This window comes from Heterodontus francisci, chromosome X, assembly GCF_036365525.1.
Source record: "Heterodontus francisci isolate sHetFra1 chromosome X, sHetFra1.hap1, whole genome shotgun sequence".
Taxonomy (NCBI): domain Eukaryota; kingdom Metazoa; phylum Chordata; class Chondrichthyes; order Heterodontiformes; family Heterodontidae; genus Heterodontus; species Heterodontus francisci.
Window position 1 is genome coordinate 565555 of NC_090421.1, and position 19087 is coordinate 584641.

A 19087-nucleotide genomic window follows, 5' to 3' on the forward strand; every position below is an offset into this window, starting at 1 on the left:
CTCCCTCCCTCATCCCACCCTCGTACTCTCTCTATCACACTCCTTTGCTCCCTCCTTCTCCCTCACTCTGCCTCCCCCCTCTTATTGCCCCTCTTCCCATCTCCCTTCCACTCTCCATTCCTCGCTTCCCCTCTTCCCCTCCATCCCTCATCCCACCCTCGCACTGCCTCCATCTCCCTCCTTCTCCTTCGCTCCCCTTCCCCCTCTCTTAATGCCCCCACCCACCATCCTGCTCTTCCCATCTCCCCTCCTCCCTCCATTCCTTCCCTCTCTCTCTCTCCCCCCTCTCTCCGTCCTTCCCCTCCTCCCCCCTTCTCTATGGCTCAGTCCTTCCCACTTCCTTCACAAGCTCTCCCTCTCGCTCGCTCACTCTTTCCCCCCTCACCCATCATCCCCACACCTCCCCCTCAATAACCTGCACACCTGTTGTGAAGGACGACTTGCTGGGGACCTCGGACACAGGCGCTGGGAGGGAGGCGGAAGCGGGGGAGGAGCGGGTTCTGGACAGCTGGCGATGACCAGGGTACGGGACACCCAGAGTCTCCAAGCGAGTCGGCAACTGCTGTACCTGCTGAATCCAGTGCTGATCCCACAGAATAGAAGTCTTGAGAATCGGAGAACAAGAGTTAACGGCAAAAAAACACAAAGCGTGAGGCAATGTAATTCAGTCTGTCAAAGGACTGGACACTGTTGTGGGTCAAACAACGATCTTTCACCTCTCCGACCAGGGCTGCACAATCATCCCAGGGCAGAGTGAGCTGTATCTAACCCCCCCGTACTGTACCTGTCCTGGGGAGTGTTTGATGGGGGACAGTGTAGAGGGAGCTTTACTCTGTATCCAACCCCCCGTACTGTACCTGTCCTGGGGAGTGTTTGATGGGGACAGTGTAGAGGGAGCTTTACTCTGTATCTAACCCCCCGTACTGTACCTGTCCTGGGAGTGTTTGATGGGGGGCAGTGTAGAGGGAGCTTTACTCTGTATCTAACCCCCCGTACTGTACCTGTCCTGGGAGTGTTTGATGGGGACAGTGTAGAGGGAGCTTTACTCTGTATCTAACCCCCCATACTGTACCTGTCCTGGGAGTGTTTGATGGGGACAGTGTAGAGGGAGCTTTACTCTGTATCTAACCCCCCGTACTGTACCTGTCCTGGGAGTATTTGATGGGGGACAGTGTGGAGGGAGCTTTACTCTGTATCGAACCCCCGTACTGTACCTGTCCTGGGGAGTGTTTGATGGGGACAGTGTAGAGGGAGCTTTACTCTGTATCTAATCTCTGTGCTGTGCTTGCCCCTTGCCCCATGTGCACCCCCAGCCCTCCGCGCCCCAAACGATAGCTGAGGCTTCTCCTCCGGCAGGTACCTGTTGGAGGTGAGCCTCACTGCACTCTCGAAAACTCTGCCTCGATGACCCCTCGGTCTTGCTCTCGGCCGCCTGCTGTTCCTCTCCTTCGTTTGCTGTGGTCGGGGGTGTCTCCGGAGTCCCTCCTCCTTGCCCCCGCTTCTCCCCCTCCCCCTCCTCGCCGTGGCTCAGTCGTCGCTTTGACATCAGCTGCGTGGTGAGCAAGTGGCGTGGCGACATTTTCGGGGCGCGTTGATGGTTGCGTTGGGTGGGGTGGTTGGTGATGCGGGTCGGGGCGAGTCATAAAGAAAACAAATTGTTAATTGAAGGTTGGTTTTGCTCCCCCCCCCCCCCCCCAAAGCCTCTCTTCACACTCCCCACCTTCACCAACATCGCCCACCCCTCCCTGTACCTCCGAGATGGTCCCCACTCCGCCTGAAATTGGGTTTACCCCCAAAAACCACAAAGACCCCCTTCTGTAGGGTGAGCCCCCGTATCTGTGCTAATCGCCTCGCATCACGTGCAGCTCCATATGGTGTTACCCCAAAATTGTGAACCCCAAAGCTGTGTTAACCCCGAACTATTTTGGACCCCAAAACTGTTAACCCTGAATTATTGTGGACCCCTAAACTATGTTACCCCCAAATTATTGTGGACCTCAAAACTGTTAACCCTGAATTATTGTGGACCCCAAAACGGTGTTACCCCCAAATGATCGTGAACCCCAAAACTGTGTTACTCCCACATTATTGTGGACCCCAAAACAGTTAACCCTGAATTATTTGGACCCCAAAACTGTGTTACCCCCAAATTATTGTGGACCCCAAAACTGTGTTACCCCAGAATTATTTGGACCCCAAAACTGTGTTACCCCAGAATTATTTGGACCCCAAAACTGTGTTACCCAGAATTATTTGGACCCCAAAACTGTGTTACCCTCAAATTATTGTGGACACCAAAACTGTGTTACCCCCAAATTATTTGGACCCCAAAACTGTGTTACCCCCCCCCAAATTATTGTGGACCCCAAAACTGTGTTACCCCCAAATTATTTGGACCCCAAAACTGTGTTACCCCCAAATTATTTGGACCACAAAACTGTGTTACCCCCAAATTATTGTGGACCCCAAAACTGTTAACTCTGAATTATTGTGGACCCCAAAACAGTGTTACCCCCGAATTATTTCGACCCCAAAACTGTGTTACCCTCAAATTATTGTGGACACCAAAACTGTGTTACCCCCAAATTATTTGGACCACAAACTGTGTTACCCCCAAATTATTGTGGACCCCAAAACTGTTAACTCTGAATTATTGTGGACCCCAAAACTGTGTTACACCCAAATTATTTGGACCCCAAAACTGTGGTACCCCCAAATTATTTGGACCACAAAACTGTGTTACCCCCAAATTATTGTGGACCCCAAAACTGTTGCCCCCAGTATTAATGTGCAATCCCAGTACCGCGTTACCCCCAGTATTAATGTGTACCCCAATGCAGTGTTACCCCTAGTATTCGGCAGGCTCCCCATTACCTTGCCAAGGTGTGTCTGTTGTTTCAGTCGCTCCAGGAAGAGCTGGTGCAGTTGCTGGCTGTGCAGCTGCTGCTGGACGGACTTGGGGTTCTGGGGTAACGGAGCTGACTGTGTCCTGCCCAGGGGCCGGTGGTGAGTCAGCTTCGCCAACCTGGGGCCGAAGCGGTCACTGGCGACGAGAGGGGCGGCGCAGAAAACCGGCAACGTCCTCATCCCTGAAACTGAGCACGGCATTCACGTCAGTTACCAAGAGAATTGGCAGGCGGGTGCAGTTCGGCAGGGCAAGGCAAGGCTTCTCTGCCTGTCTGTCTTTCACTCTCTCTTGCGCTCCCTCCCTCCCCCTCCGAGTCAGATGTTCGTGACGTTCAAACCCCAAATTCAAGAGACACGAAAACCGTGATCCAGTCCGACATTCCCTGGAGTCCGTATCGAGGGAGACGGAGACCGGAACTGTGCACAGTGCTCCAAGTGTGGGTCTAACTGAGGGATACGGAGACTGGAACTGTGCACAGTGCTCCAAGTGTGGGTCTAACTGAGGGATAAGGAGACTGGAACTGTGCACAGTGCTCCAAGTGTGGATTAACTGAGGTATATGGAGACTGGAACTGTGCACAGTGCTCCAAGTGTGGGTCTAACTGAGGGATACGGAGACTGGAACTGTGCACAGTGCTCCAAGTGTGGGTCTAACTGAGGGATAAGGAGACTGGAACTGTGCACAAGGGAAGATACGAAACCAACATGAGCGCTCCCCTCCCGGTCCGTCGGCGAGCCCGCAGGTAGCCCGGGGGGAAAACCTCGGCCCGACTCCCCCTCCCCACCGCCCCCCCCCCCCCCCCCCCGACACTCACCGGTCAGCAGCGGACTTTGCCCCATCGAGGGCTCCAGGATGAGCAGCGGCTGGAGTCTGGCCGCGCCCGCCTCGCGATCCAGGGCCGATGCGGGTATGTAGGTGACCGGCGAGTGACCGGTCAACAGCGGCGGGTCCAGTGCCGGCAGTCTGGAGTTCAGGCTAGCTGCGCCACACCGCTCCATCTCCCCGGCCAGGCCCTGCGACGGAGAAGGGGAGAAGGTTGAGTGGGGCAGAGTTCAAGCTCCACCCGCCACCCCGCCCACCCACCCACCAACACCCCACCTTACCTTGGAAGTGACGGGGGCCGGGAGACCCTGGGATATGTTGGGCAGCGATGGTGAGTTCGGCACCGCTAAGTGTATGAGGGACCCCTCCTGCATTAAGAGGTGATGAGCCAGCGAGTTCTGAGGAGAGATCAGAGGGGATAGATCAAGTCAGGCAAGGGGCAACACCCGAGGGGTTGGGGGGGTGGGGTAAAGGAATCAACCCCCGCTCTTCACTCAAAACATCTCTTCTCCCTAAATCACCCGGTCAGGGCACCCATAACCACCCCCCCACTCCCCCGGCTGGTGTATTGTACACGAATGTGTGGGTTCCTGTGATCCTGCACTGCGTTCGAGTGAGACCCGAACCCAAACGGGCTCCTGAGAAGATTTTGCCAACGCTCAGAGAAAGGAGAGCTGACTCAACCGGGAGGGGAAGGGCAGAAATTCAGGTTTGACAGCATTCTGTGACTGGGCCCTGCCTGCCGTATTTTTAGAGAGAAAAGGCGGGACAGGACAAGCCCGGGTTTAAAAACCGCCCCCACTCGTGTCGGAGCGCGGCGCTCCCTCAGTACTGACGCTCCAACAGCGCGGCGCTCCCTCAGCACTGACCCTCCGACAGCGCGGCGCTCCCTCAGTACTGACCCTCCGACAGCGCGGCGCTCCCTCAGCACTGACCCTCCGACAGCGCGGCGCTCCCTCAGCACTAACCCTCCGACAGCGCGGCGCTCCCTCAGTACTGACCCTCCGACAGTGGGGCGCTCCCTCAGTACTGACGCTCCGACAGTGCGGCACTCCCTCAGTACTGACGCTCCAACAGCGCGGCGCTCCCTCAGCACTGACCCTCCGACAGCGCGGCGCTCCCTCAGCACTGACCCTCCGACAGCGCGGCGGTCCCTCAGCACTGACCCTCCGACAGTGCGGCGCTCCCTCAGTACTGACCCTCCGACAGTGCGGCGATCCCTCAGCACTGACGCTCCGACAGTGTGGCGCTCCCTCAGCACTGACCCTCCGACAGCGCGGCGCTCCCTCGGCACTGACCCTCTGACAGCGCGGCGCTCCCTCAGCACTGACCCTCCGACAGTGCGGCGCTCCCTCAGCACTGACCCTCCGACAGCGCGGCGTTCCCTCAGTACTGACCCTCCGACAGTGCGGCGCTCCCTCAGCACTGACCCTCCGAAAGCGCGCCGCTCCCTCAGCACTGACCCTCCGACAGCGCGGCGCTCCCTCGGCACTGACCCTCCGACAGTGCAGCGTTCCCTCGGCACTGACCCTCCGACTGCGCAGCGCTGCCTCGGCACTGACCCTCAGACAGCGAGGCGCTCCCTCAGCACTGACCCTCCGGCAGCGCGGCGCTCCCTCAGCACTGACCCTCCGGCAGTGCGGCGCTCCCTCAGTACTGACCCTCCGACAGCTCGGCGCTCCCTCAGCACTCACCCTCCGACAGTGCAGCACTCCCTCAGTACTGACCCGGGGGGAACTGAGAGGGCGTGAGAGAGAGAGAGAGAGGAGTGGATGAAGGCAGTGCCCGAGCACAGCTTCACCACGGCAAGACTTATTAATAGTTCCCTTATCCTTTAGAGGGCAGCAGACGTATGACTTTTGCAAATCTGTCGGGAGGATTGGGAGGGGGTGTCTGTTGGATGGGCCGGGGGACGTGTGGGAGAGGGGGAAAATTAGATTCGCTCCTTACGAATAAACCCGGACAAAGCGGAACGCGTGGCAGAACTGTCGGTAACGCAGTGTGAAGGAACAGCGAGAGTCGGCCTGTGAGGTTCAGCAGCTGGAAGCAAGCAAGGCAGGGAGGTGCGTCGAGCCAGGACCAAGTTTTCAAATCCATTTCCGTCACACATAAATCATCTCCAAAAATAAACAGGAGGAAACACTTAACCCTCACCCTGCTGAATAAACAGTGATTCTGCACAGTTAACAGTGAGTGACCCTCACCCTGAATAAACAGTGACTCTGTACAGTTACACAGCGAGTGATCCTCACCCTGAATAAACAGTGACTCTGTACAGTTACACAGTGAGTGACCCTCACCCTGAATAAACAGTGACTCTGTACAGTTACACAGCGAGTGATCCTCACCCTGAATAAACAGTGACTCTGTACAGTTACACAGTGAGTGATTCTCACCCTGAATAAACAGTGACTCTGTACAGTTACACAGTGAGTGATTCTCACCCTGAATAAACAGTAACTCTGTACAGTTACACAGTGAGTGATCCTCACCCTGAATAAACAGTGACTCTGTACAGTTACACAGCGAGTGACACTCACCCTGAATAAACAGTGACTCTGTACAGTTACACAGTGAGTGATCCTCATCCTGAATAAACAGTGACTCTGTACAGTTACACAGTGAGTGATCCTCACCCTGAATAAACAGTGACTCTGTACAGTTACACAGCGAGTGACCCTCACCCTGAATAAACAGTGACTCTGTACAGTTACACAGCGAGTGACACTCACCCTGAATAAACAGTGACTCTGTACAGTTACACAGTGAGTGATCCTCATCCTGAATAAACAGTGACTCTGCACAGTTACACAGCGAGTGATCCTCACCCTGAATAAACAGTGACTCTGTACAGTTACACAGTGAGTGATCCTCACCCTGAAGAAACAGTGACTCTGTACAGTTACACAGCGAGTGATTCTCACCCTGAATAAACAGTGACTCTGTACAGTTACACAGTGAGTGACCCTCACCCTGAATAAACAGTGATTCTGTACAGTTACACAGCGAGTGATCTTCACCCTGACTAAACAGTGACTCTGTACAGTTACACAGTGAGTGACCCTCACCCTGAATAAACAGTGACTCTGTACAGTTACACAGCGAGTGATCTTCACCCTGAATAAACAGTGACTCTGTACAGTTACACAGTGAGTGATCCTCACCCTGAATAAACAGTGACTCTGTACAGTTACACAGTGAGTGATCCTCACCCTGAATAAACAGTGACTCTGTACAGTTACACAGTGAGTGATCCTCACCCTGAATAAACAGTGACTCTGTACAGTTACACAGCGAGTGACACTCACCCTGAATAAACAGTGATTCTGTACAGTTACACAGTGAGTGATCCTCACCCTGAATAAACAGTGACTCTGTACAGTTACACAGTGAGTGATCCTCACCCTGAATAAACAGTGACTCTGTACAGTTACACAGCGAGTGACCCTCACCCTGAATAAACACTGACTCTGTACAGTTACACAGTGAGTGACCCTCACCCTGAATAAACAGTGACTCTGTACAGTTACACAGTGAGTGATCCTCACCCTGAATAAACAGTGACTCTGTACAGTTACACAGCGAGTGACCCTCACCCTGAATAAACACTGACTCTGTACAGTTACACAGTGAGTGATCCTCACCCTGAATAAACAGTGACTCTGTACAGTTACACAGTGAGTGATCCTCACCCTGAATAAACAGTGACTCTGTACAGTTACACAGCGAGTGATCCTCATCCTGAATAAACAGTGACTCTGTACAGTTACACAGTGAGTGATCCTCACCCTGAATAAACAGTGACTCTGCACAGTTACACAGTGAGTGATCCTCACCCTGAATAAACAGTGACTCTGTACAGTTAGACAGTGAGTGATCCTCACCCTGAATAAACAGTGACTCTGTACAGTTACACAGCGAGTGACCCTCACCCTGAATAAACACTGACTCTGTACAGTTACACAGCGAGTGATCCTCACCCTGAATAAACAGTGACTCTGTACAGTTACACAGAGAGTGATCCTCACCCTGAATAAACAGTGACTCTGTACAGTTACACAGTGAGTGATCCTCACCCTGAATAAACAGTGACTCTGTACAGTTACACAGTGAGTGATCCTCACCCTGAATAAACAGTGACTCTGTACAGTTACACAGTGAGTGATCCTCACCCTGAATAAACAGTGACTCTGTATAGTTACACAGTGAGTGAACCTCACCCTGAATAAACAGTGACTCTGTACAGTTACACAGTGAGTGACCCTCACCCTGAATAAACAGTGACTCTGTACAGTTACACAGTGAGTGACCCTCACCCTGAATAAACAGTCACTCTGTACAGTTACACAGTGAGTGATCCTCACCCTGAATAAACAGTGACTCTGGACAGTTACACAGTGAGTGATCCTCACCCTGAATAAACAGTGACTCTGTACAGTTACAGTGAGTGATCCTCACCCTGAATAAACAGTGACTCTGTACAGTTACACAGCGAGTGATCCTCACCCTGAATAAACACTGACTCTGTACAGTTACACAGTGAGTGATCCTCACCCTGAATAAACAGTGACTCTGTACAGTTACACAGTGAGTGATCCTCACCCTGAATAAACAGTGACTCAGTACAGTTACACAGTGAGTGATCCTCACCCTGAATAAACAGTGACTCTGTACAGTTACACAGTGAGTGACCCTCACCCTGAATAAACAGTGACTCTGTACAGTTACACAGTGAGTGATCCTCACCCTGAATAAACAGTGACTCTGTACAGTTACACAGCGAGTGACCCTCACCCTGAATAAACAGTGACTCTGTACAGTTACACAGTGAGTGATCCTCACCCTGAATAAACAGTGACTCTGTACAGTTACACAGTGAGTGATCCTCACCCTGAATAAACAGTGACTCTGTACAGTTACACAGCGAGTGACCCTCACCCTGAATAAACAGTGACTCTGTACAGTTACACAGCGAGTGATCCTCACCCTGAATAAACAGTGACTCTGTACAGTTACACAGTGAGTGACCCTCACCCTGAATAAACAGTGACTCTGTACAGTTACACAGTGAGTGATCCTCACCCTGAATAAACAGTGACTCTGTACATTTACACAGTGAGTGATCCTCACCCTGAATAAACAGTGACTCTGTACAGTTACACAGTGAGTGATCCTCACCCTGAATAAACAGTGACTCTGTACAGTTACACAGTGAGTGATCCTCACCCTGAATAAACAGTGACTCTGTACAGTTACACAGTGAGTGAACCTCACCCTGAATAAACAGTGACTCTGTACAGTTACACAGTGAGTGACCCTCACCCTGAATAAACAGTGACTCTGTACAGTTACACAGTGAGTGACCCTCACCCTGAATAAACAGTCACTCTGTACAGTTACACAGTGAGTGATCCTCACCCTGAATAAACAGTGACTCTGTACAGTTACACAGTGAGTGACCCTCACCCTGAATAAACAGTGACTCTGTACAGTTACACAGTGAGTGACCCTCACCCTGAATAAACAGTGACTCTGTACAGTTACACAGTGAGTGACCCTGACCCTGAATAAACAGTGACTCTGTACAGTTACACAGTGAGTGATCCTCACCCTGAATAAACAGTGACTCTGTACAGTTACACAGTGAGTGATCCTCGCCCTGAATAAACAGTGACTCTGTACAGTTACACAGTGAGTGATCCTCACCCTGAATAAACAGTGACTCTGTACAGTTACACAGTGAGTGATTCTCACCCTGAATAAACAGTGACTCTGTACAGTTACACAGTGAGTGATCCTCACCCTGAATAAACAGTGACTCTGTACAGTTACACAGTGAGTGACCCTCACCCTGAATAAACAGTGACTCTGTACAGTTACACAGTGAGTGATCTTCACCCTGAATAAACAGTGACTCTGTACAGTTACACAGCGAGTGACCCTCACCCTGAATAAACAGTGACTCTGTACAGTTACAGAGTGAGTGATCCTCACCCTGAATAAACAGTGACTCTGTACAGTTACACAGTGAGTGATCCTCACCCTGAATAAACAGTGACTCTGTTCAGTTACACAGTGAGTGATCCTCACCCTGAATAAACAGTGACTCTGTACAGTTACACAGTGAGTGACCCTCACCCTGAATAAACAGTGACTCTGTACAGTTACACAGCGAGTGACCCTCACCCTGAATAAACAGTGACTCTGTACAGTTACACAGTGAGTGATCCTCACCCTGAATAAACAGTGACACTGTACAGTTACACAGTGAGTGATCCTCACCCTGAATAAACAGTGACTCTGTACAGTTACACAGTGAGTGATCCTCACCCTGAATAAACAGTGACTCTGTACAGTTACACAGTGAGTGATCCTCACCCTGAATAAACAGTGAATCTGTACAGTTACACAGTGAGTGACCCTCACCCTGAATAAACAGTGACTCTGTACAGTTACACAGTGAGTGACCCTCACCCTGAATAAACAGTGACTCTGTACAGTTACACAGTGAGTGACCCTCACCCTGAATAAACAGTGACTCTGTACAGTTACACAGTGAGTGATCCTCACCCTGAATAAACAGTGACTCTGTACAGTTACACAGTGAGTGATCCTCACCCTGAATAAACAGTGAATCTGTACAGTTACACAGTGAGTGACCCTCACCCTGAATAAACAGTGACTCTGTACAGTTACACAGTGAGTGATCCTCACCCTGAATAAACAGTGACTCTGTACAGTTACACAGTGAGTGATCCTCACCCTGAATAAACAGTGACTCTGTACAGTTACAGTGAGTGATCCTCACCCTGAATAAACAGTGACTCTGTACAGTTACACAGTGAGTGATCCTCATCCTGAATAAACAGTGACTCTGTACAGTTACACAGTGAGTGATTCTCACCCTGAATGAACAGTGACTCTGTACAGTTACACAGCGAGTGATTCTTACCCTGAATAAACAGTGACTCTGTACAGTTACACAGTGAGTGACCCTCATCCTGAATAAACAGTGACTCTGTACAGTTACACAGTGAGTGATCCTCACCCTGAATAAACAGTGACTCTGTACAGTTACAGTGAGTGATCCTCACCCTGAATAAACAGTGACTCTGTACAATTACACAGTGAGTGATCCTCACCCTGAATAAACAGTAACTCTGTACAGTTACACAGTGAGTGATCCTTACCCTGAATAAACAGTGACTCTGTACAGTTACACAGTGAGTGACCCTCACCCTGAATAAACAGTGACTCTGTACAGTTACACAGCGAGTGACCCTCACCCTGAATAAACAGTGACTCTGTACAGTTACACAGTGAGTGACCCTCACCCTGAATAAACATTGACTCTGTACAGTTACACAGTGAGTGATCCTCACCCTGAATAAACAGTGACTCTGTACAGTTACACAGTGAGTGACACTCACCCTGAATAAACAGTGACTCTGTACAGTTACACAGTGAGTGACACTCACCCTGAATAAACAGTGACTCTGTACAGTTACACAGTGAGTGATCCTCACCCTGAATAAACAGCGACTCTGTACAGTTACACAGTGAGTGACACTCACCCTGAATAATCAGTGACTCTGTACAGTTACACAGCGAGTGACACTCACCCTGAATAATCAGTGACTCTGTACAGTTACACAGCGAGTGACCCTCAACCTGAATAAACAGTGACTCTGTACAGTTACACAGCGAGTGACCCTCACCCTGAATAAACAGTGACTCTATACAGTTACACAGTGAGTGATCCTCACCCTGAATAAACAGTGACTCTGTACAGTTACACAGTGAGTGATCCTCACCCTGAATAAACAGCGACTCTGTACAGTTACACAGTGAGTGATCCTCACCCTGAATAAACAGCGACTCTGTACAGTTACACAGTGAGTGACACTCACCCTGAATAATCAGTGACTCTGTACAGTTACACAGTGAGTGATCCTCACCCTGAATAAACAGTGACTCTGTACAGTTACACAGTGAGTGATCCTCACCCTGAATAAACAGTGACTCTGTACAGTTACACAATGAGTGACCCTCACCCTGAATAAACAGTGACTCTGTACAGTTACACAGTGAGTGACCCTCACCCTGAATAAACAGTGACTCTGCAGTTACACAATGAGTGACCCTCATCCTGAATAAACAGTGTCTCTGTACAGTTACACAGTGAGTGATCCTTACCCTGAATAAACAGTGACTCTGTACAGTTACACAGTGAGTGACCCTCACCCTGAATAAACAGTGACTCTGTACAGTTACACAGTGAGTGACCCTCACCCTGAATAAACAGTGACTCTGCAGTTACACAATGAGTGACCCTCACCCTGAATAAACAGTGACTCTGTACAGTTACACAGTGAGTGACCCTCACCCTGAATAAACAGTGACTCTGTACTGTTACACAGTGAGTGACCCTCACCCTGAATAAACAGTGACTCTGTACAGTTACACAGTGAGTGATCCTCACCCTGAATAAACAGTGACTCTGTACAGTTACACAGCGAGTGATTCTCACCCTGAATAAACAGTGACTCTGTACAGTTACACAGTGAGTGACCCTCACCCTGAATAAACAGTGACTCTGCAGTTACACAATGAGTGACCCTCATCCTGAATAAACAGTGACTCTGTACAGTTACACAGTGAGTGACCCTCACCCTGAATAAACAGTGACTCTGTACTGTTACACAGTGAGTGACCCTCACCCTGAATAAACAGTGACTCTGTACTGTTACACAGTGAGTGACCCTCACCCTGAATAAACAGTGACTCTGTACAGTTACACAGTGAGTGATCTTCACCCTGAATAAACAGTGACTCTGTACAGTTACACAGTGAGTGATCCTCACCCTGAATAAACAGTGACTCTGCAGTTACACAGTGAGTGACACTCACCCTGAATAAACAGTGACTCTGTACAGTTACACAGTGAGTGATCCTCACCCTGAATAAACAGTGACTCTGTACAGTTACACAGCGAGTGATCCTCACCCTGAATAAACAGTGACTCTGTACAGTTACACAGTGAGTGACCCTCACCCTGAATAAACAGTGACTCTGTACAGTTACACAGTTCGTGACCCTCACCCTGAATAAACAGTGACTCTGCAGTTACACAATGAGTGACCCTCATCCTGAATAAACAGTGACTCTGTACAGTTACACAGTGAGTGATTCTCACCCTGAATAAACAGTGACTCTGTACGGTTTCACAGCGGGTGACCCTCACCCTGAATAAACAGTGACTCTGTACATTTACACAGTGAGTGATCCTCACCCTGAATAAACAGTGACTCTGTACAGTTACACAGTGAGTGACCCTCACCCTGAATAAACAGTGACTCTGTACAGTTACACAGTGAGTGATTCTCACCCTGAATAAACAGTGACTCTGTACAGTTACACAGTGAGTGACCCTCACCCTGAATAAACAGTGAGTCTGTACAGTTACACAGTGAGTGATCCTCGCCCTGAATAAACAGTGACTCTGTACGGTTTCACAGCGGGTGACCCTCACCCTGAATAAACAGTGACTCTGTACAGTTACACAGTGAGTGATCCTCACCCTGAATAAACAGTGACCCTGTACAGTTACACAGTGAGTGATTCTCACCCTGAATAAACAGTGACTCTGTACAGTTACACAGTGAGTGATCCTCACCCTGAATAAACAGTGACTCTGTACAGTTACACAGTGAGTGATCACCACCCTGAATAAACAGTGACTCTGTACAGTTACACAGTGAGTGATCCTCACCCTGAATACACAGTGACTCTGTACAGTTACACAGTGAGTGATCCTCACCCTGAATAAACAGTGACTCTGTACAGTTACACAGTGAGTGATCCTCACCCTGAATAAACAGTGACTCTGTACAGTTACACAGTGAGTGATCCTCACCCTGAATAAACAGTGACTCTGTACAGTTACACAGCGAGTGATCCTCACCCTGAATAAACAGTGACTCTGTACAGTTACACAGTGAGTGACCCTCACCCTGAATAAACAGTGACTCTGTACAGTTACACAGTGAGTGATCACCACCCTGAATAAACAGTGACTCTGTACAGTTACACAGTGAGTGATCCTCACCCTGAATACACAGTGACTCTGTACAGTTACACAGTGAGTGATCCTCACCCTGAATAAACAGTGACTCTGTACAGTTACACAGTGAGTGATCCTCACCCTGAATAAACAGTGACTCTGTACAGTTACACAGCGAGTGACACTCACCCTGAATAAACAGTGACTCTGTACAGTTACACAGTGAGTGATCCTCACCCTGAATAAACAGTGACTCTGTGCAGTTATACAGCGAGTGATCCTCACCCGGAATAAACAGTGACTCTGTACAGTTACACAGTGAGTGATCCTCACCCTGAATAAACAGTGACTCTGTACAGTTACACAGCGAGTGATTCTCACCCTGAATAAACAGTGACTCTGTACAGTTACACAGTGAGTGACCCTCACCCTGAATAAACAGTGACTCTGTACAGTTACACAGTGAGTGATCACCACCCTGAATAAACAGTGACTCTGTACAGTTACACAGTGAGTGATCCTCACCCTGAATACACAGTGACTCTGTACAGTTACACAGTGAGTGATCCTCACCCTGAATAAACAGTGACTCTGTACAGTTACACAGTGAGTGATCCTCACCCTGAATAAACAGTGACTCTGTACAGTTACACAGCGAGTGACACTCACCCTGAATAAACAGTGACTCTGTACAGTTACACAGTGAGTGATCCTCACCCTGAATAAACAGTGACTCTGTGCAGTTATACAGCGAGTGATCCTCACCCTGAATAAACAGTGACTCTGTACAGTTACACAATGAGTGACCCTCACCCTGAATAAACAGTGACTCTGTACAGTTACACAGTGAGTGATCCTCACCCTGAATAAACAGTGACTCTGTACAGTTACACAGTGAGTGATCCTCACCCTGAATAAACAGTGACTCTGTACAGTTACACAGTGAGTGATCCTCACCCTGAATAAACAGTGACTCTGTACAGTTACACAGCGAGTGATTCTCACCCTGAATAAACAGTGACTCTGCACAGTTACACAGTGAGTGATCCTTACCCTGCTGAATAAACAGTGACTCTGTACAGTTACACAGTGAGTGACCCGCACCCTGAATAAACAGTGACTCTGTACAGTTACACAGTGAGTGATCCTCACCCTGAATAAACAGTGACTCTGTACAGTTACACAGCGAGTGATCCTCACCCTGAATAAACAGTGACTCTGTACAGTTACACAGCGAGTGACACTCACCCTGAATAAACAGTGACTCTGTACAGTTACACAGTGAGTGACCCTCACCCTGAATAAACAGTGACTCTGTACAGTTACACAGTGAGTGATTCTCACCCTGAATAAACAGTGACTCTGCAGTTACACAATGAGTGACCCTCATCCTGAATAAACAGTGACTCTGTACAGTTACACAGTGAGTGATCCTCACCCTGAATAAACAGTGACTCTGTACAGTTACACAGTGAGTGATCCTCACCCTGAATAAACAGTGACTCTGTACAGTTACACAGTGAGTGACCCTCACCCTGAATATAAAGTGACTCTGTACAGTTACACAGTGATTGACCCTCACCCTGAATATAAAGTGACTCTGTACAGTTACACAGTGAGTGATCCTCACCCTGAATAAACAGTGACTCTGTACAGTTACACAGTGAGTGATTCTCACCCTGAATAAACAGTGACTCTGTACAGTTACACAGTGAGTGATCCTCACCCTGAATAAACAGTGACTCTGTACAGTTACACAGCGAGTGACACTCACCCTGAATAAACAGTGACTCTGTACAGTTACACAGTGAGTGATCCTCACCCTGAATAAACAGTGACTCTGTACAGTTACACAGCGAGTGACACTCACCCTGAATAAACAGTGACTCTGTACAGTTACACAGTGAGTGATCCTCACCCTGAACAAACAGTGACTCTGTACAGTTACACAGTGAGTGATCCTCACCCTGAATAAACAGTGACTCTGTACAGTTACACAGTGAGTGACCCTCACCCTGAATATAAAGTGACTCTGTACAGTTACACAGTGAGTGACCCTCACCCTGAATATAAAGTGACTCTGTACAGTTACACAGTGAGTGACCCTCACCCTGAATAAACAGTGACTCTGTACAGTTACACAGTGAGTGATCCTCACCCTGAATAAACAGTGACTCTGTACAGTTACACAGTGAGTGATCCTCACCCTGAATAAACAGTGACTCTGTACAGTTACACAGTGAGTGACCCTCACCCTGAATATAAAGTGACTCTGTACAGTTACACAGTGAGTGACCCTCACCCTGAATAAACAGTGACTCTGTACAGTTACACAGTGAGTGACCCTCACCCTCACTAATCAGTGACTCTGTACAGTTACACAGTGAGTGATCCTCACCCTGAATAAACAGTGACTCTGTACAGTTACACAGTGAGTGACCCTCACCCTGAATAAACAGTGACTCTGTACAGTTACACAGTGAGTGATCCTCACCCTCACTAATCAGTGACTCTGTACAGTTACACAGTGAGTGATCCTCACCCTGAATAAACAGTGACTCTGTACAGTTACACAGTGAGTGACCCTCACCCTGAATATAAAGTGACTCTGTACAGTTACACAGTGAGTGACCCTCACCCTGAATAAACAGTGACTCTGTACAGTTACACAGTGAGTGACCCTCACCCTCACTAATCAGTGACTCTGTACAGTTACACAGTGAGTGATCCTCACCCTGAATAAACAGTGACTCTGTACAGTTACACAGTGAGTGACCCTCACCCTGAATAAACAGTGACTCTGTACAGTTACACAGTGAGTGATCCTCACCCTCACTAATCAGTGACTCTGTACAGTTACACAGTGAGTGATCCTCACCCTGAATAAACAGTGACTCTGTACAGTTACACAGTGAGTGATCCTCACCCTCACTAATCAGTGACTCTGTACAGTTACACAGTGAGTGACCCTCACCCTGAATATAAAGTGACTCTGTACAGTTACACAGTGAGTGACCCTCACCCTGAATATAAAGTGACTCTGTACAGTTACACAGTGAGTGACCCTCACCCTGAATAAACAGTGACTCTGTACAGTTACACAGTGAGTGACCCTCACCCTCACTAATCAGTGACTCTGTACAGTTACACAGTGAGTGATCCTCACCCTGAATAAACAGTGACTCTCTACAGTTACACAGTGAGTGACACTCACCCTGAATAAACAGTGACTCTGTACAGTTACACAGTGAGTGATCCTCACCCTGAATAAACAGTGATTCTGTCCAGTTACACAGTGAGTGATCCTCACCCTGAATAAACAGTGACTCTGTACAGTTACACAGTGAGTGACCCTCACCCTGAATAAACAGTGACTCTGTACAGTTACACAGTGAGTGACCCTCACCCTGAATAAACAGTGACTCTGTACAGTTACACAGTGAGTGATCCTCACCCTGAATAAACAGTGACTCTGTACAGTTACACAGTGAGTGACCCTCACCCTGAATAAACAGTGACTCTGTACAGTTACACAGTGAGTGATCCTCACCCTGAATAAACAGTGACTCTGTACAGTGAGACAGTGAGTGATCCTCACCCTGAATAAACAGCGACTCTGTACAGTTACACAGTGAGTGATCACCACCCTGAATAAACAGTGACTCTGTACAGTTACACAGTGAGTGACCCTCACCCTGAATAAACAGTGACTCTGTACAGTTACACAGTGAGTGATCCTCACCCTGAATAAACAGTGACTCTGTACAGTTACACAGTGAGTGACCCTCACCCTGAATAAACAGTGACTCTGTACAGTTACACAGTGAGTGACCCTCACCCTGAATAAACAGCGACTCTGTACAGTTACACAGTGAGTGATCCTTATCCTGCTGAATACTGCGTGCAGCTACTGCTGTCTCAGAAAGGGCAGATCGACCGGGGTACCCACCTCAAGAGAGATGCTGTGAGCAGAGAGGGCAGTCCCGTTCTGCGATGGGAGGGTTTCGTTCGGAGAGCTGGGTCCAGAGGGCACTCTGCTGCTGATGGGCGAGGGATCTGCATCAGAGATAGAGGGAGAGGGAGAGCAAAGGTTTAGTGAGGCCGGGACAGATACACGTGTGCACACACGCACGTACTCGCGCCAACACACGTCGCTGCGCGCGGGCGCACACACGCACTGACAGGCGGATGCGTGCGCGCACTCTCCCGCTCTCTCACCCCTCCCGCACGCACCCCAGCCTGGAGCCCTCACTCACCCCTGGTCTCCGGAGCTCTCTTCCGCAGGCTTGCCGGCGCGCTGTCCTTCCTGCGCAGCAGCGGGCTCCTCCGCTTCTCCGACGCCTTCTGCTTCAACTTGAGCCGCAGCTTGAGATTGGGCTCCGAGGCTGCAAGGGAAGATCCCGGAACAGGTCAGCCGCTGATTCCCCCTCGCGGCAGGCGCGTCGTCGCTGCGGGCCTGCAGTTCCCGAGGGAAGTGGGGACTGGGGGGCGGTGGGGAGGCCTGGGGTATCCGACAGCCACCTACGGCACAGGGCGAGGCCGTTCGGCCCATCCAGTGTTTGTCAGCCTTCTGCGGGGCGACCCAGTCAGTCCCGTTTCCCCCCCTCCGCTCCACCCACCCGGGTCCCTCTGCCCCTGCACGCTCTTTACAACTGCACCATTAAGTCTTCATCGCCTCTCCCCCTATCCCTTCTGCCACAACGCACCACCCTCCCACTCCTCTGCATTAAAACTCCATCCGCCACCTCTCTGCCCATACTGCCAGCCCATCCGCGCCCTGTTGCAGTCGTGCTGGCATCACCCTCTCCGTCTGCTGCCCCTCCGAGTTCAGTATCGTCGGCAAACTTTGAGATTCTGCTCTATATTCCAAGACCCTAGTCATTTATCTATAGCATTAATTAAAAGCAGTGGTCCCACCATTGACCCTCGGGGAAAAGAACACTGCCTACCCTCCCCCACAGTCCGTTGTCATGAAAGTACTTCCGTTTTTTGTTCAAAATATTTTTTGAGGATTCTTAGTCAAACCGAAGAAATGGTGGACCAGTGTTCCACCCCCCACCCGCCCCCCAAGAGGGTCATCGCCAACAACGCTGACTGGTTGTCATGTGGCTCATGTTAAAAACAGAACAGAAACCCCTGGTAACTGGAGGGAAGACGCGTGCAGAGAAGTGACAGGTCAGAAGGTGGACTTTCTGTTTCCGGCTTCGCTTTTGAATGGCTTTGGGGGTTGGGGACGAGCTGTTTCAAAGGGGTTGGAGTTTTAAAATATAAGACTGAGGGACAGAACCCCCGCC

General features: G+C 49.6%; 1 protein-coding gene across 1 annotated transcript in view; it reads right to left on the minus strand.

The window, feature by feature from the left end:
• LOC137358569 (histone deacetylase 4-like) overlaps positions 1-19087 on the minus strand; it is a 104764-nt gene that overhangs the window by 11855 nt on the left and 73822 nt on the right. The window contains exons 9-15 of the mRNA XM_068024557.1: positions 18050-18178; positions 17743-17849; positions 4012-4128; positions 3723-3921; positions 2875-3095; positions 1361-1549; positions 424-604 (exon numbers count right to left, since the gene is read on the minus strand). Coding sequence (XP_067880658.1) covers positions 424-604; positions 1361-1549; positions 2875-3095; positions 3723-3921; positions 4012-4128; positions 17743-17849; positions 18050-18178 — 1143 coding nt within the window. The remainder of the gene's footprint in view (positions 1-423; positions 605-1360; positions 1550-2874; positions 3096-3722; positions 3922-4011; positions 4129-17742; positions 17850-18049; positions 18179-19087) is intronic.